The sequence below is a fragment of the Nesoenas mayeri genome (assembly GCF_963082525.1).
Source record: "Nesoenas mayeri genome assembly, chromosome: 6".
NCBI classification, from domain to species: Eukaryota; Metazoa; Chordata; class Aves; order Columbiformes; family Columbidae; genus Nesoenas; species Nesoenas mayeri.
Genome location: NC_137545.1, coordinates 1738934 through 1765428, shown reverse-complemented (window position 1 = coordinate 1765428; position 26495 = coordinate 1738934). Strand labels below are relative to the sequence as shown.

Genomic DNA, 26495 nt, shown 5'->3' with positions numbered 1-26495 from the left:
CCGGCCAGCCACAGTCCAGGAGGCTCCTTCAGTGCCTTGACGATAACTTTCTGATGCAAAGGGTGGAGGAGCCGACTAGAAGAGGTGCACTGCTGGACCTCATCCTCACTGACAAGGAGGGTCTGGTTGAAGCAGTAAAGGTTGGGGGCTGCCTTGGTTGCAGCGACCTTGAGATGGTGGAGTTCAGGATCTCCTGTGGCAGGAGCAGGATAGCAAGCAGAATTGCAACCCCGGACTTCAGCAGGGTGAACTTTGGCCTTTTCAGGCAATTGCTGGGGGAAATGCCATGGGCAAGGCTGCTTGAAGGTAAAGGGGCCCAAGAGAGTTGGTTAGCGTTCAGGGACTGTTCTACCAAGCTCCAGATCAGAGCATCCCACACTTAGGAACCTGTCAAGGAAGGGAGCCAGGAGACCTGCGTGGTTAAACGGGGAATCGCTGGGTAAGCTCGTGTGGAAGAGGAAAGTTTACAGATCGTGGAAGGAGGGGCTGTGATACCTTAAGTACCAAGAGTGTTTGGAGGCAATGGCACAGTTTGGGTTTGATTCAGCAAACTACCTTACTGGAAAATATTTTTCAGCCTAATTTTGCTGCAGCGTATAACTTGCATCCATTTCTGTATATCCATATAACTATATAGTCTTTATTTATGATAAAGCATTGCATCCTGCTTTCCTGCTGGCTTGGAAGCAACATGCTTCCACCATCATCTGCTACTGCTCAACTGTCAGAAACAAGTAAAACCTCAGACCATTTGCAATATATGTAAATAATAAGCTGTATGATACTATTATACTAATTTTTGCTATACCCAATTCAGTAGGATAGAGGTTGCTGAGAATGAGTAAACATTATCATTAACATCAGAATTTTTATTAACAAGTTCAGAACAAAGGTCGCACTGATTTCAGTAAAACAGAAATCAATCTCCTTCAAACAGACCAACTGCTAGGAATATGAACTCTAGAGAATTCTGAATACAGAGATCTGGAAATACTGTTTTCTCCATCCTCTAGGGATTAGTATGAGCCTGTTTCATCTATATTCTAGTCATTTAATGCTACACATTAAAAGACCCTCATCACCAGTGAATATGTCTTCTTGAACAACCTCACTGGTAACTAGTTGTAATACTGTACATTGCAGATTTTCCCTAAAAAATAGAGTAGAAAAGGTGTATAGAGCTCTATACAGCACAAGCCACGTCTCTACCACCTATAGAAAAGCTGTACATGAACCCGCTTTCCCCAGCACCACATAATGCAAAGGTTAATACAAAGAGTCACAATTTCACCTGCCACAAAGCTCATCAAACAACTGCGTAAGTATACAACATTTTCTGAGCCAGCCTCCTGTTTCCACTGCTCTGATAAATCAAGGACAAGTTAAAGGCAGCATCTCTTCTCAGGTCTGTCTGATCAGTTTCTATTCCCTGTAAAAAAAATACTTCAAAAAGTTATCTTTATGAAAAAATAGTAGAAAATTGAAACATGAGTAGGAATTGCAGCAAATCAAAACACATATTCATGGCTTACATTGGTTTTCAGTTGTATAGAAACAAAAGCAATATTCCTTGTGCCTCTTTAATGAGTTCCCACTTGTTAATCACCACACAATTATATAATTACATGCTCCAAACATTAGCTGTAAATTAGGTAGCCAACTCATGAAACAGGAAAGGACTATCTCAACTCCTGTTTATGTGCCCAGTGGTTGTTTCTGTCATTAGAACGCAAGTGCAGCTTCAAACCCCCAGCGCTGACCAACACCCACATTTCTTACTTTACCAGCCCTTCCCCTTTTCTAAATATTCAAAATAAATACACTTGTAATTTTCTACCTACCCGTGCCAAAGCTGGGCAAAAACTTTCAGACCAGATTGTAAACATATGACATGTCAATTAGCATGATCTAATCCGGATCAATTAGAGCAAACCCGTGGCTCAGATGCCCTTAGGCATTCTTAATCCTGGTTCATACTGCTCCAGCACGGGTGAGCACATAGGGCCGCCAGTTATCATTTACTGCATGTCATAGATATAAAGTTCAGGTAAAGTTGGTTTGCAGCTCTTTTTGCTGCTACGTCAGCCTATTAGTAAAACTTTCCAAATCCATAAATCTTTGGAAATTAGCACATGCATAAATGCATTACCAGGTGCAATCAGATTTGGGCTTCCAACATCAGGGATTTAAATACAAATTAAAGGCAACTGGACTACGCAGATTTTATGTACCTGTTTTAACCACGGCTGAGAAATTACGAGCATTGACATGACTTTGTACGTAAGTTGGAAAGATCCCGTACCTCTAGGGTGAGAGGAGGAAGTTCAAGTACTTTTTGGTAGTAGTGGATGGCCAGGTGCAGCAATCCCAGCTGGTGGAGCCCACGGCCAAGGTTGTAGAACGACTCCTGACAGGGCCCACGCAGGTCCAGGTACCGGTGCAGGAAGGAGAATCCCTGTACACACATTATGCACATACATGAACGTTCCCTTGAAGAAGATGGGAGTAAAGTATGTGGGAGAACAAGTGTTTAAATGTAGATATTTAAACTTTCAGTTCACACTCCTCCACAAAACCAAGAAATGGCTTCGTTCTACAACTTGTCAGAACGCTACAAAATTCTGAATTCCATGAAGTATATATCGTTTTGTTTGTAGAATGCAAGCATATTATTTTCATGGTCTTGTGCCCTGTATAAATATTTACTCTAATACCAGTTATCAGGGAAATGACCCATACATCATCTTATAAAGTGGCCAAAAATAAACTTCACTGAATAAGCACATGAAAAATTGATCTATCCTAAGCAATCAGCAGCACGAGTTCACGTCCCTTCTTGCAGCCAGCAGATGTTTTACTGCCAAGCTTCCAGCAGAACTGGAAAGGAAACTCATACCCAGCAATTCCAGTGCTGTGCCTTAACAAATTTAAAATCAAAGCATTCTGTAAGTGCTATACCTTCTTATTTTGCTTGTAGTTTCAAATTAAAATATATGCTGATATATTTAAAGGAGATGGCTAGCAGAATCCCAGGCATACAACATTTTACTGCCAGCCTCTCCTGTGCATTTCATTTTGTTACCACTCTGAGTGTGATTACTCCGTTGTAAATAGAGGACTTTCTTTCTAGGGACCATGTTGGTAATCAGGGAAGATAACAGCGCCCTCAACATGAGTAATTAGTTCAGAAACAAGCAGCTATTGATCATCATTTAGGTCACCAGTGTATGCCACCATGTTGAATTATCGATCAACTACAATAGGAGCAAGCGAGGATGTAAAAATACCAAGTATAGTAAGCAAGCAAGGAGAAAAGAGAAAGCAGGGAACCGTGTTAACATAAATAGGACATGGTTCAAGTATGTTTAAAAAGGAGAACATAGCAGCTCATTGATTACATTCTGTTGATTACAGAAAGGAATGGATAAAAATAGTAAAATTAGGCCAAAGTTTACAAGTTCAACATGTCTTAAGTTGGATACTGACATTATTGGTCTCGTTTAGACTAGCTGAGGACCTATAGCTTTTGTCAAAATCAGTGCAAGCTGCAGTTTTACAGCAATTTCTGAAGTCAGGAGAGCTCAGGATCCTCACCGTATTCTGCTGACTGAGTTTAGTGGCCCCAAGAATTAAAGGCATTTCAAGGTAATGAGAATACTTGGTGTAGAGGCAATTACTTTCAAGACGCTGTTTGGGAATAATCAGCTTGCAGTTTGTAACAGGATCTGGTAGATGAAAGAAAAATGTGAATAAAGCAGCTGAAAAATGGAGGGTAGTCTAAACTGGAGTTCTTTACAAAGAGAGCTAGAAGGGGCATCTAAAAGGGGGAAGAGAAGAGAAAGATGGGGTGGAGAAACCCTCACTTTCCAAGTCAAAGTTTGCTTCAACAAGGTAGTTTATGACACACGTCCAAGAAGGGCACATGGCACAGATTCCACCCTACAGCACTTGTTCAGGACAAGAGGAAAAATCTGCAAGAAAATCCAGACTAGAGCCATCAAGACTGCAATCAGTGATGTCTTCACAAGCAGCTGCTAACATCTGTGTGAGTCAGCATTGTACACAGACAGCAGAGTGAGCTACAGTTAACCAAAAGGAGATTCGGGTGGGTCTAATTAGAACTCAAAAGCATATCCATCGGCGTTCACGTTATACCACTTCTCTCTTTTAAAATGCCATATTAATTACTAAAAGTTATTTAAACAGAGTACATTATAGCAAGATACAAAGCCTGGAGACACTATAGGTAAGATAATCCCACTAGCTCACCTGTACTACAAGAGCATGCCTTTTCAGCAGGTATTTCTGAGAAGCCATGTGGATGAAAGTCAAGCCGATACACAGACTGTACAGAGGTTCATCTGGGTTTGCACGAAACGCTTGCACATACTGTCCTAAAAGCAAATCACTGAATCAGGATGTTTGTTGTGACAAGCGTTCCCTAAGAATTTAAGGGCAAAAAATCTTCAAATTAGAAGCGTGAACTAAGAAAAGAAACAGTTTAACATACCTACATCAAAATATATGGGAAAAACCTGACAGAAAAATTCCTGGTTTCAGCACCCCCTGAATTCTGATGGAAAAATGCAAATGGTGTAAAATGTAAGCAGAAAACAATCAGGCAGAAGGCAAACAAGGTCCTTGCTGGGATTTGCATCTGGAGGCCACACATCTGAAGTGTGACATTTGGAGCGCCTGACTGAAAGCAGTAGGTTTGCTTCCAAGTCCTGCTTAAAATGTCCAACCTGCTTTACTTGCCGTTGAACTCAGTCTATTTTCTGTCCTCCTCACTTTTTATTATCATTAGCATTTAATTATCTTTGCAAGGTGGTTTTACTTGCAGAATGTGCTAAACTGGAAACTCACCAGCTTAATTTTTATTAGAAAAACTCTTAGCAATTCTTTTTGATTTGCACCAGACTAACACTGTGAAGCCACTTACTACTTTTCTGATGTATGAAAAATATTACTTTAATAAGCCTTTCTCTGAAAAAAACATTCACTTATTCTATTTGTTAATATTAGAACATGAATGACGTTACCAAGAGCATGCTTGAAACTGCCAGACACAAACGCGTTATGCCCGTTCAGGACACACAGTGCGTGATTGTCGGGATTCTTCAGCATTAAGCGGAGACAAAAGCGATGGTGACGAACATCCTGAGACTGCATCGTCACTTGATTGAATATGTTCCATAGCTGAGGTTTGTTGACGTTTTCCATTACCATGATCCTAGAGAATGAAAAGTATACAAGAAATGAGTAAACACTCTAGTAAATACTGTATCTGCAATAGAACCTCAACAGTCTCCATCCCCCACCTGATGTAGTTGTACGCTTTTCTGAAGTTCTTGTCCAGGATTGCAGCCGAGAGCCCGAAGTATTCCAGCTCCTTGCGCTTCTGTCTGTCGTCATAAAACGAGTAATATTCCAATGAGGAATCCACTAGTAGCTCTGCCTCGTTGTACCGAGAGAGGTCGCATAAGGAATAAATAGCCTTCAGGAGGAGGTTCCACCAGTCGTCTTTTGTCAGAACACTCGTGAGAACTGCAAAGATTGCTAAAAATATTGAAGTCAGTAAGTTGAGAAGATTAAAACAACAGAACTAAACCTGGAAAAAAGAAGGTGCATGCAACAAACTGATCTTTTCAAAAATATCTCAGCATTAGCAGGTAAAATAAAGATAAAATATTTGCTTTTTTCAGTTCAAGTGCGGTTTGAAAAATAGCAGCAAAAAACCCAGTCAAAACTTAGGAACAAATGGCAAGAAATACACACAGTTCAAGTGGTAAACATACTACATGAATGCATTGAAGCTACTTTTCCTAATCTACCAAACAGTGCTTAAGAATGTGTAGTCTGGCTCAGTTAAAAAAAATCACAGCACTTTTAAAACATGTTTTTCTAGGTTTGCATGTATTATAATTGCACGGAGGAGAATGTTGGACCATATGACCTCTAGAGGTCCTTCCCAATCTAAATTATTCTGTAATGTTACTATTTTTCTTTCAATGAGGATTATTTAAAGTTATATTATCTTCATTTTTGCTGCCTTCTTTGTCCTAGAAATAAAGCAATGTTAACAAGAACTGCATGGATTTAGCATGCAAAATAGTCATGTTTAGTTCCTTTTTAGTTCCTTTTTCAGAACTAACGAGTTCATCTTGTTGCGCTTTTTTAAATAACTGTTTACCTTTTGCATCGCAATTTGCTGTCTCTTGGTCGTCATTGTCAGAAATTTTATCCCTTGACACCTTAATGAGATAGAGGTGTCTCTCTCCAGATTTGGAACTAGATATCAAACACACCTGGGCTCTGCTCATCGCTACCTAGAAACAAATCGAAGGGCAGCATTTCAGGTTACATTTACACATCCTATGATAAAGGCAGCTTCATGGCCAATCCATCTTGCTGATGTTGCGTGCCAGAACAGTCTGCAAGTTCACAATGTCACGAGAGAGCGAGACAGAACATCCCCAAGAGGAGCATTATCTCTGCGTTATTTCAGGCTCCACTGCAAACTGGGCTTCGCAAAAGAAAACCACAAACTCTTTAAATGACTCAAAAGACTTTCCGTGGGATTGGAACATCCCTGTGTATATTGAAATCCAAAGTATTTGCACAGAGGCACAACAAGAACAATGCCTTTCTGTGTGACTTTCAGAAATATGTGGATAGTCAGCTATTCAGCCAGCGTAACACGACAGGAATGGCTCTGACCAGATGGATAAAATCAAGGTCTAAATATTCCTCTCCCTCACTCACTGTTTAAAAACAAACAAAAAACAACACAAACCCACCACCACTGTATTTACTGGCTAAACAAATTCTTCTTTGGTCATCACATGAAAAAATTTAAAAAAAAAGAAGGAGGAATTCAAAATGAAATTGTTGAAACAGAAGCCAGTATCAAAATTTCAAGAAAGCACTATGCTGGCTGCTAAAAAGTAAGAAGCAGCTTTAGTTTTCAGCATGTTGTATGTACACAGAGCTGAAGTCACTGTTTCACGCACACAAGTGGTTCTCTGCTCTGAACCCCAGCGCTACAGACTCCCTGCGAGATTATTATCTAACAACGTTCTGAAACCATTTGCACAAACAAACCACTAGCTTGCCTCCTGAATTTGTCACTTAACCCAACTCGCTGCCCAATTTCTTTTAATTTCTTCACAGCTGTAAAATTGGCTTACCTTCAACAGCATTGCCAGCATCGTCAGCAAAGTGTCTATGTAACCATACATTTTGCCTTGGGAATACAACAGTGTCGAACGATGGAGGAGCAGCTTTAATTCCTAGAGAATACTGAACATCATTATCCAACCTCTTGCACAGAGTTTACAAGACAAACAGTTTTGACTCAATACAGTACTAATAGGCTTGTAGAAGCTTCTAGGAAGCTGTAAGAATCTTAGCGGCAGCAGGTGAGATCTCCCTAAGCTGCCCAGCAGTAGTTCCTGTTTCAAACTCTCATATTTCAGAGAAATTCAGCATAACTCTTAGCTATAGCAAGGGTGCTGCTGGAGAGGGAATATCGAACTTTTGCTACGCCATCAGCTACAATTGACAGAAGCCAAACCATGTAGCTCATGTGTCATAACTGCTGATCAAGGTGATGCAAAGTGATCAGTGTCCAGAAGTAATCAGATGGGACCGGGAAAATACTGATAAAACGGTCAGGGCGCAGGAGCCACAAGAAATCATGCCCGAGACTCTGTAGATGAGCAAGTCTCAACCCCTGGTTCTATAGAGCTGACAACTACCATCGTTCAGCAGAATAATATATCCCAAACTGGAAGCACAGAACACTTCACCCACCTGCTGGGCAGCGTTAGCGTCCTGAGCCAGCGTATCTGGATCATACATGGGTTCCAGAGCCTCCAGAGCTTTTTCAGGTCGGCCCAGCTGCTGCTGAAGTGTCGAAAGTGAGATTCTTGCATCCAGATGCAACGGAGCGAGATCAACGACTTTGGCATAGCTCTCTGCGGCACGCTCCATGTGTCCCAAGGCCTTCAAGCACTCTAAAAATATGACAAACGATGCACTTAAACGGCAGAAAAATATTTCAAAGCTTGCAAAATAGTAGATATACGTTTCAGATACCTTTTCAGTTAAGACCACCCAAAACGTGTATTGCTAAAGTGAAAGTATTCAGAACTAGGTACTGATGCCTCCAGTTTCATTTAAAGCATCATCAGTTGGCGCAGGACGGAACGCAGAATAGACGCTGTTTCACTTAAATTAATGTAAAGTATTTTTAACTGAAGCAAATTTCAAGCTACAGAAAGAACACGAAAATTCTCCACAACAGGGTTGTCATAATAAACTCCAATTATAGTTTTGCAAATACCAATTATGATTCAACAGGCGAATGTAAAATTCCATTGATCTTCGCTAAAGGTCCCTGGAAACGCTCGGCATTGTATTGTCACCTCTCAGTACCACGTGTTCAGTGCTCCCGCTTCTCACCCGCGTGCCGAAGCCAGACCACAGCCAGGTTGTATCGCTCGGAACAGACCAGGGAGCTCAGGAGAGGCAGCGCTGAGTTGTACTCTCCAACATCCAGAAACGCCTCTGCGACGTCCAAGTACAAATCACCCATTTCTTCTGGATTTTGTTCCACCAGGGTGGTCAAAAGAGGCTTTAAAAAAACCACACGTAACACTAAATAATCAAGAACATTTCTCTAAGATACGGTTATTGGGAGCTTATGTTTTGATGCCATGGTTTTTACTCTCCTTCTAAGCTAGACTTCCTTTATTTAAATGTTAGTTTAAAAGTGAAGAATAAATATCTGAATTTCAGAGTTCCTGAAAAAGCCGTGTTTCTCTATTCTACACATTTCACATCCAGTGGGTGCAAGTGCCCATCGGTGAGCTGTGCTCTTTACAAAAGAAGTCTTCAGATTCACAGGGCTTTAAAACAAAGCAAAGATGTGTTCCTTAGTGTGCAACAACTTTGCACTGGGGTCCTGGGCCTGTCACAGCACATTTACTGTGATTTCCTGTGCTTTACTAACACTTCCACTGGAGCCATAATTTATAAGAACAAAAATAGCATTTCTGCTATTCCAGGTTTGCTGGGTGTCTCTCCTGGAGTGGGAGGGAAGCAAAAAGAATCTCCGTAGCTTTCTCAATGACCTCAGCCATACAAAGACAGGAAAAACTACTTGTTTTGGCAATTTATTAGAACATCCCCCAACTTGTGAGTTGGTTTCTACTTACGCTGAGTGGCTCTAGGATGTTCAAGTGAACCAAACACACCATCAGCTTGACTGTGATGTCTATGGGAACACCCTCAGGTATGCAGCAGGTGACTTTCTCCACAGCTGTGAGAAGATGAAGAAGTTCTTTGTGAAGCCACAGGCTTGAACAAGCACTTCACAAGCTCCACATCCCTCCCAGGCCACGTTCAGCTCCAGCGAAGAAAATATATTCTGATGCAAATAGGTGATGTGGGCCTGGCCCCTCCCCCTCTGCTGTATCTTTCCCGATAACTGGAACAACTGCTTCCTATTGGCTCTGATCCTCCTAATTTCATCTGGAGTATCCACTGCTGTCAGTGTGCATTGATTTCAATAGCAGGATCCCCTAGCATGTGCATAGAGCCTTCGCCCTCTTAAGATGGGCTTGTTTCATACAGCTTTCCTTTAGCAGTTTATGCACATGTACCCTCTTCTCCTTGCTTTCTGAAGGAAAAACCCTGTATTAAGGTATTTGTTCCTATTAAGCTAAGTCCCATGTACCAGGGATCTGGCTGTATTTATCATTAAATACAGTTAACTACAGAACTTTACATAACACACCGCCAGAATGCAATCTGACGAGAATTCAAACATGAGACAAAGTAGTTACCCATAACAATGCCGGAAAATTAAATGTCACACAGTAAAACTCCATGATCATGTTTCTTTCACATGCAGTCATGACACCTCCTTAACTACTCCTTCACCTTAATTCTTACAGCAGACATTCCAAGGGTGATTGCTATAACCTGAGAAAAATGTGATCTCCAACATAAGGCTTCACTATTACCTTCCACATCCACATCCAGTTACTGCAAATCACAACGTGCAGATTAATTCATCGTTCTCTGAACATACTCAAAAATTTCCTTTTCCGAGTGGGGAAACCTTGCAAGAATGCTTTTGGCTTTGGTGGGTGGCTGCGCTAGAACTAAGTTTTGAGTAAAGACAACAGTACACAAGAAACCTGTTCTGGACAAAGCCTTATTTCTCTGCTCTTAGAAATCTTTCCCAATTTTGATATGATTGCAACCTGGTTCCCGAGCATATAATCCATTCATAGACTTGTACGAAATGAAGAAATTAAGTTACTTACCTGCAGCACTGGATTCAGCAACGGGACGACTTTGGTCATCAGTCGCTGCCTCTGGGCTTTCCTCAGTTTCTACCCTTGCCCCTGTATCTTCTAAAAAAGATGAACAGATTACCCTAGTGGCACCAGCTACACCAACAGTTACTTGGTTTTGAATCCAAAATTGATTGGTAGTTTACTTGGAAAAGGTTTCTCAAAGACAACCCACTTTATTCAATTACCAACCGATATTCCTAGATTTGTATATACCAAAACATTTAAATGTTTTCTAATGGTTTATGAATAATATTAGTCTCAGGTCAAAGGTTAATATTCTTGACTATAGATGCCAATAAGCTTATGTAATTTTTTTCAGAGGCTATTTAGCTGGCAGAAATAACTAGTCTGATGTGAACACTCAGAGGAATGTTCAGAACTTTGAAAGGCCTCCAGTTGCCTGGAGAGCAGTCCTTGTCCTTAATGAGTCAGCAGGGCTAATTGGACATCAGAAAAACTCCTTATAGAAAGCTGAGGTCATGCCATGTAACTCATTAAAAACACTGAAAAGTTTCAAAAGAGAAAAGCCCATCAACATGCATCAAAATATACCTATGAGTTGAAAAGGTAACAGAAAGAAAGATGCCATATTTGATCATCGGCAGGGTCATGCTAACCGCTTGTTAGCTACTTACCTTTTTTCTCCTCGGTTGGACTTTTCTCTGGTAGTTTCTTTTCAAGTACAATTCCAGCAAAATCTGTAATAACCTAAAACAGATGAGTAACTCGTGGCATTTTAAAGATGTAAAGGATATATGCAGTAACCAGCCCACAGGCAGTTATCTGAGACATCACAGAAGTTAGCAGCTCCATTCATTTCACATGAGGTTATTTGACTAGCATTGACTTTGATCACCTTATGCCTTTGTCCAGTATTTTTGGACTACTTAGATGATCCAACCAGCGTCTCTTCAGCAAGAAGATTGCAAAAGAAAGCAAAGCACCAGGTAAAGCATCATGACCTCAATAAAACTAGCATAACTCAATAGAAAACTGATCAAAAAGACAGACAGTTCAAGACATCCACTTGCATGGGGAACAGTGAGGAGCAAATGCACAAGGGTGAAGGACCACTGCTCTAAGACACAATGCGGGTTAGTACTTTTGTTCATTAATTGAAAAGTAAATATTTAAATCATTAAAACAAAGAATACATGGCCCTTAGAGGAACATAGCAGATGACTGTATTAATTATTTTTGCAAGGCCCACTTTACCAGGAACAAGAAATACCATCACAGGAATAGACTCGAGGAGAACCATTAAGAAGAAACAGGGGAACAGTTCTATGACAGACTACTGTATTAATAAATCTGACAGAAACATCATGTACATAGAATTGACTGTTCGATTCTTAAAATGGGAAGTACAGAGAAGGGTCAGAGGAACTGTTTGCAGGCTCATGATACTTTGCACTGACAGAGAGAGATCTAAACAAAATCTTAAGGAGAAAAAAACAAAACAAGAGCTGATTTAGTATCAGCAAATAAGAAGAGGAGAAATTCTCAACTACTAGCGTCTCTTCAGTCTACCTTGGAAAGTAAAACAATGGCCAGATATTAAAGTCTCTCCCCTCAAAGCCAGATCAAATCAACTCAGAAACGTGCCTCAAAAGTGAGGGTTAAAAACTGCTAAAACAAATTGGGAATAGATAGGCCGTCTTCTCTAAATCCTAATGCCTTAGAGTCAAGATATATTGTCTTTCTGGAATTTATGCTTGATGCTTCGTGCACAAATTATGAGCCATAGTACAAGTACACCAGATACAGCAGGAGGGTTGGCATTTGAACATGAGACCACTCAGTGTCCGGCTTTTAACCTTCACCTTAGAGAATTCCCTTTGCTGGCAGTACTCACAAAACCAGCTCATAGGTCTTTTTTGGCTACTAAGATCATGTCAACCGTAGAGAAGGAGAGGAAGTATGCCAAAATTTTAAACCTGGAACAGCGTACAAGTCTATCTGTCCCAAATTTATTAAATCAAGCCATTAACTTCAATGTTAATTACTACAGAACTAACAGAAAGCTCCCTGTATCTGATCAGCTGTATCACTACAGAAACATGACCAGATTCAAGCACTACCAGAAAACAAACAGCCCACCCTGACCAGCAAAGAGGTGCTGAACACGGTATAGAAATACATTTAATTCTCCATACCGCCAGTGCTTTGTCGTACTGTTTCGACGAAATATATAGTTCAGCTGCAATGTTAATGTCCTCCATGGACACAAGGCTCTGGTGTTTAGTAAAGGCCTCTTCTACTATGTCAATAGCAGAGGTCACATCATTGGCTTCATAATAACTCCTGTAAAACACAGATATCAGATACCAAGTATTTGAGGTAACTGCCAATATGTACTTTGAACACTAGCAAAGGATTTTCATATTTCTTTTCTTTTTGCCCGTCAGCAAATATATTCATTAGCAAGAGTAAGTCACAGAAGATGGTGAGAATGAGGGGTTTTTTTCTTTCCTTACAACTGCTGACAATATTTATGTATTTCAAATAATTACCATTATTTTCTACCCAATACATTAGGAGATTACTGGAGTTTTCATCACAATGTCCCCTCACGTCAAGCCAGGTATCAATAGGCATAATTGCATTTTTTTGGTGCTTTTCACAACCACAAAGATCAAGACTTAAAACTGTTTCAAAATAGGCCAGTATCAGCTTTCTACATGAGAAAGCTGAGATATAAAGTAGTTAAAAAACTACAATAAGAAGGGAGGAAGCATATTTCTACTTGCTCCAGAAATTAATCACAAATGAACTATATTCTGTTGCAGACGGTTGGTATTTCAGATTGAATACTTTGTTTCATTCAGATTTTCTGGCAGTAAGTTTCCCGATGTCTAGTAATATTATATAGATTAAAAATATACTGCATTTGTATATAATTGCATATTATTCGCATTTTTCCAGTCACCAGTGTTGGCATTTTATTCTCTTCCTCTGAGAAAATGCAACACTTCTAAGATGATGCATTGATCCCACATGGATAATTCCCACATGTCAGACTGCAGGAACATCCCAATATTTAGGGGGTGTGTGACTGTGTGGGGTTCACCCCCGGAAAAAAAGCACCTGCATTCCTTGAGTTCGGCTACATACCCAGCTTGAAGCAGCTGCAAACCTTATTCATGACCAGTTTTTGAGAAACACTGGGAAAACAAACCACAGTACTTTAAAATCCACCGTACTTTGCCATGTCTCTAGCCAGCTGCATGAAGCGCTCTCCGTCAGAGGGCGACAGGAGATTCAAAATGCGCCTGTAGCCATCCATGGCCAGCTTATGTTCCCCCAGCTGCTCGTACAGGCTCGATCTCTCCCACAGGTAACGCACGTTGGTTGCGTCGTATTTCAGAGCTACCAAAAAAAGGAAAATAAAGGCGTATTAGTAGCCTAGTTTAGGAAAAAGTAACAATGGATTTCATCTATTCATTGCCCTGACTAGATAAAGGTTAACGGACATGCACGAGGTTTTTTGTAAGAAAAGGACGTCCTATATTAAAGACTCATGAATCTTCTACCAAAGTCTGGACAAAGTACTAGAATCACAGCAAACTAGAAAGCAGAAGAAAACAAAATTATTGCCATTAGCGCCTAACACTTACCCTAAAATATTTAAATGGTTGCTACGCTACCTTTTGTGTAGCAAAAAACGGCCTGTTTAATGTTGTCCTGTTCCAGTGACATTTCTGCGAGTCTAACCCATTCCTCGGTGTCGCTCGGATTTAAGTGAGCTGCAATCAGTTCAAACTGTAATGACTTCTCCATGTCACCCTGGTCTTCATAGATCATGGCAAGGGTAGAAAATGGCTCATGAGCAAGAGGAGCTGTGTAAAGCCAAAAAGAACAATTAAGAACTCTTGTTTTAAAACCACCTTGAAAACAAATAGTTTTGCCTTTCTGCAAACAAAAATAGAAGACTTATACAAAATATCAACGTTGCTTGTTTAAATTTAGAAAAAACTTGCAGACAGGATTCCGATTCCTTTTTATAAATTATTAAGCAGCCTGATTGAATCTAACAACAGACAATCTAACAACATTCTAACACCATTGTTCTACACTGGAAGTCACGCCGATGTTTACACCTTGGTTCTACAAAGACAATGAAAGCAAACTGTATAAAGCTAACAAGGCCTCTGCAGAATTAGGGTGCGAGGTGCTTTTTATAAGCAAAATAACGAAGGCTATACACTACATATTCTTAATTCCAGACCACTTATGTAGTGACATTCCTTGTCCTGAGTATTTTGACGCTCAGTGAAACCTCACTGAATCTTCCTGATGCACATGGCAGTTTCACCCCATCCTTAAAGCCAAATTTTTTTACCATTCTGACATACCTTGTCGAATGATCTCCATGCACATTAGAATCGCCTCCTCACGTTCTCCTCGAGCAAACCTGATATTGGCTTCTCCCATCAGACCCCTCAAGGCACGAGGCAGTTTGCTGCGGGGTCTTTTCTCCTAAATGGAAGAGGGATGTTATTGCTACCAAGGAGTCAGTTGTGCCCAGATTCAGGAGGCGTCAGTCACACTTGTGCTTAACACAGCCTAACAACAAGTTATTTAAGTACCTGTGATATTACAATGACCGACCAAAATATCTGATAAGTTTTGTAACTGACAGAGTAACTCTGATATCCAACACAAGCACAACCCAGGCACTGGAAAAACTCACTTCATTATTTTTGAAAGTTTTCCAAGAGTAGCCTACAGCAATTTTCTGAAAACCAAAGACAGGCAATGCCAACAGGAACAGTATTATCCTACAGAGAATTATTTTCAAGCAAGTGTCTCAGCAAGTAGCTAAAACCACACAAACTGGCACTTATGCTTCAGGAGATACAGGGAAGTAACATCAAAGTGTAATACTTGCTTTCATCATTTTCTTGGTCTCTCGATTAAGTACCATCTCCAACACAAAAACATCTCCAGCTGTAGGTTGCTCAGTAGTTTCTTCTTCCTCTTCTTCTTCCTCCTCTTCATCCTCCTCCTCCTCTTCATTTTCCCCAAGCATGGACGCAAAGACCCGATGAACGGATTTACTGACGCCATCTGAAGTTTCTCCTTGTTGAGAAAGAAGCAAAAAAGGTTCATGATATAATCAAGAGTACACAAGTGCAGAGAAACCAGAACCCTTCATAATTAGCAGCCCACTTGAAACAGCTATTGTGTAAGCATAAAGGCCTGCAGAAATGCAGAAAAACTATTAACAACCTCTTTGGTTTTAAAACTCTGCATTATTCATCGCCAAGCCTTAGTATACCCCAGCCTCCAACATTTTCTGGATATTTGAACTGAAAGCATGGAGGAACACACAGAACGAAGAAGCAGCTTATTCAACATTTTTCTCAATCCATGCAAGAGAAGCATATTAAGCAATTTTCAAGCACTGAACTGGCTGGCTGGAATAAAGCTTTTCACCTCAAGAGGCTAAGTGAGCAGAAAATGATACTAAACAGTAATCCAGCAAACAATTTTTAGAACTAATTTAACAGAAGATCTTGTAACCGTTCTTCCCATGGTAATAAGTACCTTTTAACATCTGTAAATGCAAAATCCAGATAATTCACATTACTCCAGAGCAAAAGAAACAAAATTATTTAAAATAAATAATAATATGATGCTACATATCCCCCCAAAATATGCTTAAAGCATGTAATTATAAACATTTTCAGATTTTTGAATTACAACTTGTCATTACTAAGTTAACCCAGGTTTAACTGCCAACAAGTCTAGATCTATGCAAAATATCAAAACATGTAGTGTTCAAAGGTTCCAGCTGGGGGCCTGGGCATCCAAAGATTTGATAAAATAATAACCACAGTATCAAGTTCGGACCAAAAAATAAATCTTCCATGTATTGCCTCTACATAAGAGGAAACTGGGTACTACGCCTGAGTTTATGGTTATTTGGGGGGTTGTTTGTTTCTTTGTTTCTGACTTGGATATATTTTGTTATTTTTGACTTGGATATTAAGCTTCTAAAAAATCAAGACGTTTCTTCCCCATCTTAAAAAAAACTAATTATTAATTTATTTTCCCTTTTATTTCAGCCTCCTCAGCTGCAGGAATCATCTGAAGCTTGTGACAGGTTAGCTCTGAAGAGTCGTGTGTCAAAACTGATTTTAACATTGACCTTTGCCAACAGTTTTCTTCTGAATATCCTACCTCAGATTCTAATAACAGCTCTTTAAACAGTAATAAACATTATCGATGCTTCCTTGATTCTGAGCGCTCTTGAGACTTCTATGTTCCCTGCAGTCAGAGCAGAAGGTAACGCAGTCACACGAATCTATCAGGATGGTTTTTCTTAGATAAAAATGACATGCACGAAAAAACGTGTAACGGACCGGGCAGAACACAGAGCAGACTGAAAGTATTTCAGAACCATCAGCAAAAAGAAGAGGTCAATCAGGAACCACAGATACATGGCTCCAACCACATTTGCAGTGTTACTTTTCTGTCCTTTTAGGATGAGGTACGGCCATACCTTCAAAAACTGAGGCACCACTGATGTATACGTTAGGTAGGAACCGCAGGGAAGTTAAGCTTATTTTGCTAGGGCAGAAATTGAGAGAAATAAACATAAGCACTCTAAACAGGCCAAAGGATAACTAAGCAGGAGAAAAAAACACAGAGGAAACAAGAAGTCCCTCTTTTTAGACATTTTATTTCACTTTGGATGTCAATGGAAGGCGGCAACACTCACGCAGTAGAATCAAATATTCTGAAACATTCAAGTCTCAGCAAAAGACTAGAAAAGAGATGAGCACAAAGAAAGCAAAACCAAAACAGACACAAGACTTTTCCACGTAAGTTAAAAGCTTCGAATTATTTGTTACTTTTGAGAAAGTAAATAATTGAGACCATGTGGTAAAGAAGCCAGAAGGGGAGAAATGGAGGGTTTCCTCGAAAAAACATGCCTAATTGGCCAGACCCAGCCCCTTAAAAACACTGAACAAAGTTAAAACTCTGGCTATGACTCGAAATATCCTACGAAGATATACATCCTAACAATGTGCTTCAATACCCACAGGTTGCAAAGAAGCAGCCACTTATTTATAAAGTCAGCTACCGAAGAGCAAATGCTTTCAACGGCCTTTTAACTACATTTTTACTGAAATTATGACATTAACACTTACCATCAGTTTCATCCTCCTGTTGGGATTTCCCAGATGCTTTTTTGGATGAAGATGGAGCCTCTACATCTTCAGTATTTTCCTCAGCAGATGCATTGTCACCATCCTATCACACCAACAATATCAGTTGTCAGCTCTATAACATGACTCGTTCCTATTTCCCCCAATACTTATAATTACTATTTCGGCCACGGGCTTCCAGTTTTTGTACTGCCAGTGAAACAGGTGGAATAAGCACCATATTTTTAAATGAAGAAACCCCAGCGTTACTTGCTTTCAAGACATTTATGCTCTTATCAATGCAAGGTGACTCAGATGGTGACTGTTCACATTATTTTTGACTGAAGAGACTAGTCCAGTGCTTATTTGGCATTACAGTGCAACAAGATGACATGGTTGACTGCATTAAAAGAAGCCTGTCTTTTTAAATACAAAAAGAAATCTCAAAATAGCACTTGTTAAAGCAGTAAGAATGTTGCCTTAGGGTATCACCTGTCCTTCCATGACAGCTGAGTTTGCTGAATTTGCTCTCTTGGAGACCAGGAAATGCAGAAATTCATCTTGACATAAAGATGGTAAAGCTCAAGCCAACTACAACACTCCAGTAACACATACAGAATTTCTCATAATAGCTCCCTCTGCATACTTCTAAAAAGCTGAATGTTCCTGCATTTATCGCTGCCCAGAGGCCACAATCATTACCAAGAAGAGTCAAACTGGATGTCTCGGATCTCACACAGAAGATGGTGGGGGAGCAGTACCAGTACACACTGGACGACTTTATATCAAAACTCGCTTCTGCTCACTGCTCCAGTGATGAGAAGCTGGTAAATTAATGTCTGCTGCGATTAAGTTACAAAAGACTTATCCATCATTAGCCAATTGACAGGATCAGTGCCTTCTGACCACCTGCAAAACCAGGAGATATTTTTCAAGCTTTAGATCCTTCTGCATGACAAGAGGGAGACAGAAGATTAAGTGATACATTGTTTAGAAGCAGAGTGCTTCGTTTATATTTAACTAGTAATCAATTGATGTACTGTAAGCAATAAACTAAACAATTATTACTAACATCATCAATTATTTCTCAGTATAGATGTATTGTATGTCAAAATGTCCAAAAACTGAAATGTATATGTAATAATTATGTGAATATAAGCAACAGCACCCAGTCTTTGGAGCACTTGTGGAGGGTGATCCCCAGAGCTCATTTCTGAAAGGGGGACCCTCCCCTCAACAACTTGCTCTACAAGCCCCTAAGGACCCTTACAAACAGAAGTTAGCTAATTGGCATTTTTGCACAGATATTAAGAGAAGCAGCCAACAGCTGTAGCAGCAGCACTTAAGGCAGCCGCCCTCACACACACGAGCGCTTCCCGGTCCCTGAGGCGCTGCCATGGCGGGGGGAGCGGCCGGGCCCGTCAGGCGGAGCACACTCACCTTCTCCCGGCTCTTGCGCTCCTCCCGCCGCCGCTCGAACTCCTCGAAGGAGATCTTCCCCTCCAGATAATCGATCAGCTCCGGGCTGAAGCCCGACATCGCGCCCGCACCGCCCCGCGGCGGCGGAACCTCGTTCAGGGGAGGACGCGGGTCCCTCCCGTAATGGCGCCCGCCCGCCCCGTGGCCGCGCACACGAGTTCCCGCCCGGGCCGCCGCTGCTGCCGCCGCGGGGCGGGAAGCGTCTCCCCCCGGGAGCGGCCGGACAGGGCGCTGTTGGCGGCCGGAGGGGGCTGTTCGAGGCCGGGGAGAGAGTGTTCGGGGCCAGAGGGAGGGTCTTCGGGGCCGGGGGCGCTGCCGCAGAGGTACCGCCCCGTGAGGGCAGGAGCCGTGAGGGGAGCTCCTCTGGCACCCGCCGCACGCTGAATGGGGCAGATAACCCTTTATTTCCTGTCACCGGCCTCACTCTGAGGGGTTAATCCCCTTTTATTTCCTCAGAAATAGGTGTTATTTTTAAGCAGAAAGGATTTCTTTAACTTCAGGTACATATATGGGCAGGGGCAGAGATGGAGGTGAGGGGCTGGGGTGAGGAACCACCAGCCATCCACTGGGTGGGTGTTTCCCCTTCTGAGAAACCAGAAGATTTCTGATAAAATAACTGAGACAAAAAAATAAAACCACTGTGAAACAATATATGAAGTCTAGCTCCAGTAAACTGAAAGGTAAAATTTATTTACCGCTTTGAACAAAGACACTTAGCAGCAGTTAGAAGCGCTCCGTTGCACTCCTCCTTTATTGGCATTTAAACGAACACAATTCTGAGCAAACAGCAGCAGCCGAACATCACATTATTTGTCAATAGACAGCAAGTGTGCTAATTACAGCACAGCATCAGATCCCATATGTAAAAACGGTGGTAGTGAGGAAAAGGCTAAATTGTTCGGTACCAGTTAAAAAGTCAAAGCAGTAATATTTTGCTATGAAGGTTACCACTTCACGTGAAGTTCAAAAGTTAACGCCTGAAAAAGAGAAAAGAAAAAAAAAGGATGTGAGACAAATACAGAAATGTTTCTATGTTTCAGAAAACAGCTTAAACGCTGAAGAGAACGATCATGATCCTCCTGAATTCTGTAGGATCCACCATTTACTCAGCAGTGCTGTAACTTAGATGTGCTTAAGCAAGCAGAGGAGGGCACATATACACAAATACTAAGCTGAATATTGATTAGAAATAAATCTCTAAGGTACTGGGTAAATCAGCAACATCCGTAGATTCAAATCTTACTGAGCTCTTCACCTGTTTGTGAAACTGGAGAAAGCAACTATTGACTTTCCTCAGAACCCCCAGTGTTCACTGACTCAAAAAATGAGGTATGAAAGGATTTATTTGTTACAGAGTATGGTTACGCATAGATAAAATAGCTCAGAAGTACCTGTTATAAATTGAGGATGGATTTATTAATAATGCAATCTTTACCCACTTCATTCTTATTTCATACTTATAGAGAGATGTGAATAAGTTTGCACTGATTTTATTCAACCTTCCATTTTAGTGGTTGACACGAGGAAAACGGCATGAATGGTCAAAGATGTAAAAGGTAATGTATGCGTTGTTAGTGCGGTATCTTAGATTTAAATTAACTTCCTTAATATACATATACTACATGAAACCATTGGTCTCCATTTATAATTTTACTGATATCGTTTATTTAAATAAAACCTGCATTCTCTTTTATCTGTACATTTTCAGAATCCTTCACATGAAAAAAAGGGAGAAAAATAAAAAGCACCGTCTACATAGGTCTGCATAAGCACCACATGTTATTTTACCAAAACAGTAAATACATTATAAATCTCTGCTTCAACAATTTTAAAGCAACTTCAGGCAAGTGCTACGTTTTTAATTTCCTCTGAAAAATAAGTTGGTTTTATACTTCAGGCATAAATGAGAATCACTTGAATCTAAATATTTCACTTGGTTACATACAACGTCCCCTTTTACCTGGGTCAGCAGCATCTTTCAGCCTTTGAAAGAATTTGGAAAAGAATTTCTCCTTTCTTCATAATCTGCAAATGCAGAAGCAATAGGATCTGAGTAGAACATGACAGGCCTTGGTCCTTCATTGTTCATAGTGAAAGTAGCTGGGAACTTTGTGAGATCAAGACCCCTGCCCGAAAAATAAGCCTGGAGCGTTCTGAAAAACTGAACATATTTCACATGTGAAAACAGAGCATGCCCGACAGAGATCACTTATTTCTACTGACACAAAGGAGATGTAATACTTGTTCCTCTGTGGGATGAAATCCTCTGTTTTTATCATTAACTGGTACAATATAGGCAATATCATTCAGACATGTCTACTCCGTCCATGGCCTGTACACCTTACGTGGTGTCCAAAGGTTTAGTGACCAACTGTGCTCCTCATGGCACCACAGAGGATTCAAACTGCTTGGCTTACAAACCAGGCACAGGAAAACCCTTGCTGAGGGCAAGCAGTACAGCTCTGGTACACATAATTGATTTGAATGAGCCCCTTAGATTGCTTAAAAGTAAAAACTAACACTTCTTAAAACAGTGAGGAAAAACTGTGGGAAATTTATTTTTTCCATCACAAACTCCTTGTAAGTTCTTGCAAATGTTCCCTTAGTGACATTTTCTTAGCTGTAATTAACTTTCAGATCTTCAGCCACTATTCCCGACAATGCATCAGCTGCAAACTTGCCCTTCCAGCAGATGAGACAAGATGGAATCCACAGAGTACACAAGTGACAGAAACATCATCGTTCCTCTTCTCTTTCATTAGAAGAGCGCTTGGATAATCAAAGTACATTTTTAAAAACTAAAGCTGCTGGGTGGAGATATAAGGAGGTTTTATGCGCTAGTGCACACCAAGAATGTCTCTCCAGTGAAGGAGCACATCTTGACTGAGGAATGCTCATCCAGTTGTGGTTATTGACTATTTGAAGTGCGTACTCGCCAACGCTGCATTTAATGGGCCCCTTTTACCTTTAAATTTAGAAGAGAAAAATTCTCATGATGGAAAACAAAACCCATTCCTTACCAGCTCTCTGTTTCTCGGGTTATCTAGAGGTTTCCATTTTTCTTCTGGTTGGAACGGAGCGCCCTTTGCCAACCCTCTCACGGCCAATACTGTATATAGCCCCAGGAGCAGCACTTTCCACATGCTGGAGATGAACTGTATCTGTAACAAGGACAACGAGCCACACTCCTTAAGTCCTCCAGAGCTGTCACTGATAACAAAAAAAGCATGAAAACCCAGCAGAGTGCTGAAAATCATTTATCCATGGCAAGGAAAATCTGCCTATATCCATGTGCTATCAACTCTTGATGTTTTTCTAGTACTAATGCTATTTCCAGACACTGGATTCTCTTTTTGAAAGGGACTAGTATGACATTTAGCACACAACATTTACATTTGTTACTAGGCACAGCCATTTGCGTTGGCTGATGAGTTATAGCACCAGATCTTTGTGTGCTCCATGGAGAATGCAAGATATGGCTTGAGATCCAGCCAGCTCGATTTTTAAAACTGCACAAAATGAAAGCGTAGCACATATATAAGTGCAATAAGAATACAGCCCGAGACACCCATTTCACAACTTGATTCTATGAAAAGAAAAAATAATCAATCTCCCTTTCACGTTCTTTAAAATAAAGCTTACCAGTGAATTTGGCTCTGGCTTGCCCCGTCTTGGTTGGTCTCCTTGCGATCTGTGAACAAACTGATCTCTGCACTTATATTTCTAGTGGACTGTAGGTGGGTGTCAATGACGTCAGCAGGAGTTCAAAAATACAGTAATGATTCCATTTCCATCCATGACATAAAGACTCTTGAGAATTTCATCCTTAATACTCTTAAGACCTGTTGCTATTGAACGGCGCAGTGCGAATTCCTCCTCCCTAAGCCCTGTTGCAGAAGGTTGGTGGTGAGCACGTAAGAAGTTTAAAACAATTCCCAGCAGAGAAAGGACAGCTGTATCAAAACATTACTTTTAATTAAAAGTGATTAGCCGTATCTCTAGAACGGTGACTAACAGATAATTACAGCCGGTTGAATAGTTTTCAGGCGAGATAGGGATCATTTTCTTGATGCTGGAGAGAGAAAAGTAAGGTCTGTTTCAATATCCGAAATCATAACATTTTAATGGAAGCGTTGCTTTCCTACCCTGATTTTATCAGCAGTCAAAATCCTCCTGTCAGACTAGAAACTAAGACAAGAGCTGCAGGAGGACTATGCTAATTTACCTTGCTCTTATTTCATAGCGTTCATAGCTCAAGGCACCTCAAATATTTGCTGAGAATTTCATCACACTCTTGTCTCCACTATTTAGAAGATATTTAGTTAATATCCTCTAAAATATATCTCTAAGTAGACATGCTAATACTAAAGATTTTGGGCCATTATATCACTCCTGTTTATAGATGTTTATTCCTCACCTGAAATTTTACATCTTTCCCCCTGCCCCCAATTCTTTAATCCACTTGACTTATTTAGAAAGAAAAAAATGGGGGATACCCAATATATTCACCAGTAAAACACACCAAAGTCATCTGTAAATCTGAAAGAAGTTTTATTACAGTAGAAATGTAGGCAGATATGCAAGACATTCAATTAGCACATATTTTCTCTGAGCTGTCTTTACAAAAATCCCTACAAACTTGTATTGTTGCTTTCTGAGCTACAAGTGTTTGAGCTAAAAGTCTGTTTAAACTTAGTACTCGTTTTAACGTGGTTTTTTGTGTGGGTGGGTGTTTGTTTAAAAACCAAAATCCAAACCAAACAGATGGTTCCATTTTTCCTCCAGTGAAAGTCAAATATAAGGGGAAGACATTCATATTAAAAGACTATTAGTATAGTTACACTGATTGAACAAAATTGCATCCACCTTTGAGACCAGTAGCTAGTTGAACAAATGCTTTCCAAGCCACACGCCTTTTAATGCAGCCAAATTTAAGCACTAGGTTTTCTTGACAAATTACACATACAGACACATGTTGAGTAAAGCAAGCCTTTTGAAAGTGGCTATACTAATTACACAGCCTTTGTGGCACAGTGAGGAATATTCATGTACGTCTGAATTAAATTGCACCGAAGCTGAAAACGCTCTCAGCGCTGCCTGTTCAGTTTTTGGGCGGGTTAACTTCAAAAAGGTAAAAATCTTGCTCTAGAACAAAAGGCAAGTTTGAAACTAAATGGTTTAGCTAAGACCAAGTTGTATACATATGATGCTCTATGTAAACTGTATTATTCACCGAACATTTTCCATGTGATTGCAAGGCAGGTGTAACAGGTTGCCCTGGTTTTTTTTAAAAGCCAAGTTTCTCTTTTAGTGAATGTGCCTGTCAGCTAAAGCTTCATATCAGCTGCATTTTCCTGGAGAAACAGATACATGTTTTGGTAAAACATAGCAATGGAATGAGAAGTTATTGATAAGTATGGGTGGACATCTCATGAGAGGGGCAACGAGAAACTGGTGACCAACTGTGTGTAACATCCCATTGACATGGTACTTCATATAAAAGTGGGAGATCACAAGGATCCCATCCCTTTTTTCCCTTTTTCCTTATGGCGACATTAGGAGAGGACCTTGCGAGTCGTCCCTGCAAACTGAGGCCAGTGCCAGACTGAATCCAGCTCCGGTTGGCTGCAGAGTCCAGTCCAGGACTTCGGGTGCCGGCTCTGCAGTTGCTGGGACTTTCAAGATTGGTTTTGTATATTTTGTATTATTTTCTCTATTCTTATTAGTAGCATTAGTAAAACATCTTTAATTTTTTCCAACTCTCTTGTGTCTGTCCTTCTATCCCTCCCCATCGCCTGTGCTGAGTGGGAAGGGGGAGAGGGAGGGACTGAAGGGGGAAGTGGGTGGGGAGAGGAGGTCAACAATACATCTGCCAGGGGTTTATTGTCACCCCGCAATCTAAACCCTCGACACAGGTGCATGAGTTAAGTTACTGAGACAAGGTGTGATCGTTACTATATCCTCCTTGAGGTGTCAGAAAAGTGTCTGTTAGTTAAAGTACCGCTCTAACCACAATCCTTTTTTTTCACTGATTTTATTTTCTGCTTTAATTCCCACATATTACAAGTTAGAAGGAAAAGCACCGAACTGCTCCACACGACTACCTGAGCGAAGACCAAAGGCAAATGTTGATCACGACACTCATGAGCGTGTTTGTACAACAGCAGTCCACGTAACATTCACAACAACCTACCCACTATGACTGGTAAGTGGCATTTTATGAGAATTACAACCATTTGTACTAACACAACCGTGCTAGAACACCGTACGAAAATACACAGAGGTGTTTTTATTTAGCAGAGCATATGCTATACAGTGTACTCCTACGTCAACCACACTTCGGTAAAGACAAATAAAAACATGTGAAGCATACACTGCAGACAGGGAAACCATCAAATAAAATATGAACGTCCCAGACTAGCGTCCACTCAAGTTGCCCTCAGCTGCAACAAAAAAGTACCAGTATCTAAAGCATTTTTAAAGAATTCTGAGTTACCAGCAATTTCAACGTTCGCTGAAGACAATACCCATTCTCCAAGGTCTTCTCTTTGTCTCTCAAGAGAAGGACTTTGCCAAAGCTTAGCACGCATCACATAAGCTGTATCTGAGAATTTAGTTATAAATATTTTAATATGCACAATAATTTATTCTAGCATGATTCGAGCATTTCTAGATAAGACCCTATCAACGTCTCTAAAAACCTGTAACTCTTCAGCTGCAGCTACATCACCAAATTATACCAGCTCTATAAGAGCTGAAACCAGAGGAGGAGTTAAAACCATGAAAGACAGGTTGCCTGATAAGAGTTTTCCAAAAATTACGTATGTGTTCTTCAAAGTTTTAAGTCCTCTTAACACCAACGAAACAACAGCACCCTCCCTCTCCTCCAAGTACCCAAAACAGGTGTTTTGGCCAACATTATTCTGTCTTTGTACTTGGAAGAACAATTAAAAGGTAAGTAAAGAACCAAGTCACTAGGCCTAGGCTACACAATTTTTCTATACTAATCATCATATACAAAGGTCTTCAAGTTCTGCTCTCTCCATGATTTTAATACTAGAATATATTCCTGTAGCTGGGAAATCAAGAATGGCCAGGATTACTGAAACCACATCGTCACAAGAGAAAGAAGAGGAAATGAGGTGACCAGAATGAGAGCTCTAAAAGCCCTAAACGAACACACAGAAGGAAGGAGCAGGGAAGACACACAAACTGCCTGTTCGCTGTTGTGCCGCAGCAGCTGCAGCACCGCGGCAGCCACAGACTAGTCAGTCTCTAGAGAACGTTAATAAATTGGATCCTGACATGCAGCAATTTCATGTGTGTATTTAACTACCCACGGTCCAATTGTAAGTTTTGAGGTGGCTTCTTTATTCAAGATTGAGTGTTACATAGAGCCCGTACTGGGGCAGGAAGGGGGAGGTCGGAATTTGGTGAGTTTTGTTCAAAACATAAAAAGAATCTTATAGAGACACATAAGGAAAGCCAG

The 26495-nt window shown here is 40.6% G+C and overlaps 2 protein-coding genes across 2 annotated transcripts; both read right to left on the bottom strand.

Annotated features, from left to right (window-relative positions):
- Nucleotides 1-1055: 1055 nt before the first annotated feature.
- GTF3C3 (general transcription factor IIIC subunit 3) lies at nt 1056-19066 on the bottom strand (the record flags this gene model as incomplete). Its single annotated transcript, XM_080346875.1, has 18 exons — nt 1056-1429; nt 2303-2455; nt 4270-4394; nt 5043-5233; nt 5322-5559; nt 6194-6329; nt 7191-7292; nt 7816-8018; nt 8467-8638; nt 9222-9325; nt 11006-11078; nt 12527-12674; nt 13574-13739; nt 14018-14209; nt 14726-14849; nt 15262-15452; nt 17531-17633; nt 18968-19066. The coding sequence occupies 18 exons, from the start codon at nt 19064-19066 to the stop codon at nt 1307-1309; spliced, it is 2643 nt and encodes an 880-aa protein (XP_080203001.1). The 3' UTR covers nt 1056-1306.
- A 1918-nt stretch (nt 19067-20984) lies between these two features.
- LOC308041697 (uncharacterized protein C2orf66) lies at nt 20985-22707 on the bottom strand (the record flags this gene model as incomplete). The annotated part of the gene is made up of 3 exons (XM_080346601.1): nt 22649-22707; nt 22027-22167; nt 20985-21167 (listed from the first exon to the last, which is right to left on the bottom strand). Exons 2-3 carry the CDS (start codon nt 22147-22149, stop codon nt 20985-20987), a joined length of 306 nt encoding a protein of 101 aa, XP_080202727.1. The 5' UTR covers nt 22150-22167; nt 22649-22707.
- Nucleotides 22708-26495: the final 3788 nt, after the last annotated feature.